A 541-nucleotide genomic window follows, 5' to 3' on the forward strand; every position below is an offset into this window, starting at 1 on the left:
TTACCATCTAAGAATGCAAGAAGATCTTCCATGGATTGGAAACTGGAAGGTTTTTGAACATTAGATGTCCTCCCGGTAGAAGATATACGTATGGTCTTTAGCTGCTGTTCCCAAAGAATTTCAGCTAGTGTGGACACAACCTGCACATAAAAGAAATGCAGATGTCAAATGAAAAATCCCTTTGACCACACAAATACAATTCTTAAATGCTCAAATGTAATACATTTTTAACATTGTTTGACTAAAGATAGCCATTGACAACAATTACACCGCAATCTGTCAATTCTGTAGAAGCAAAATCTTCAAGTAAAGCCTTCTTAGATCCAAACCTGTACATCAAAATACCAAAGCCATACCTACAACATTTTAACCAATTTCATACAAAAACGTTAGTAACGCACCCAAATGAGACACGTCTAGTCTGCACTATACAAAGTGGAAGGGAAGTGATGCAACATAAAACTAAACAAGGAAACTCTATGCATATAAGTAAACACAAGAATGGTGATCAATGTTCAAGGATCGAAGAACTTGAAAGTAG

The 541-nt window shown here is 35.9% G+C and overlaps 1 protein-coding gene across 1 annotated transcript in view; it reads right to left on the reverse strand.

Annotated features, from left to right (window-relative positions):
* Positions 1-356, reverse strand: part of LOC113341215 (origin of replication complex subunit 2-like) — a gene marked incomplete at both ends in the record, with an annotated part of 599 nt that extends 243 nt beyond the window's left edge. Inside the window, 2 exons of the mRNA XM_026586184.1 lie at positions 5-140; positions 269-356. Coding sequence (XP_026441969.1) covers positions 5-140; positions 269-356 — 224 coding nt within the window. The remainder of the gene's footprint in view (positions 1-4; positions 141-268) is intronic.
* Positions 357-541: the final 185 nt, after the last annotated feature.

This window comes from Papaver somniferum, unplaced genomic scaffold (assembly GCF_003573695.1).
Source record: "Papaver somniferum cultivar HN1 unplaced genomic scaffold, ASM357369v1 unplaced-scaffold_25660, whole genome shotgun sequence".
NCBI lineage: Eukaryota > Viridiplantae > Streptophyta > Magnoliopsida > Ranunculales > Papaveraceae > Papaver > Papaver somniferum.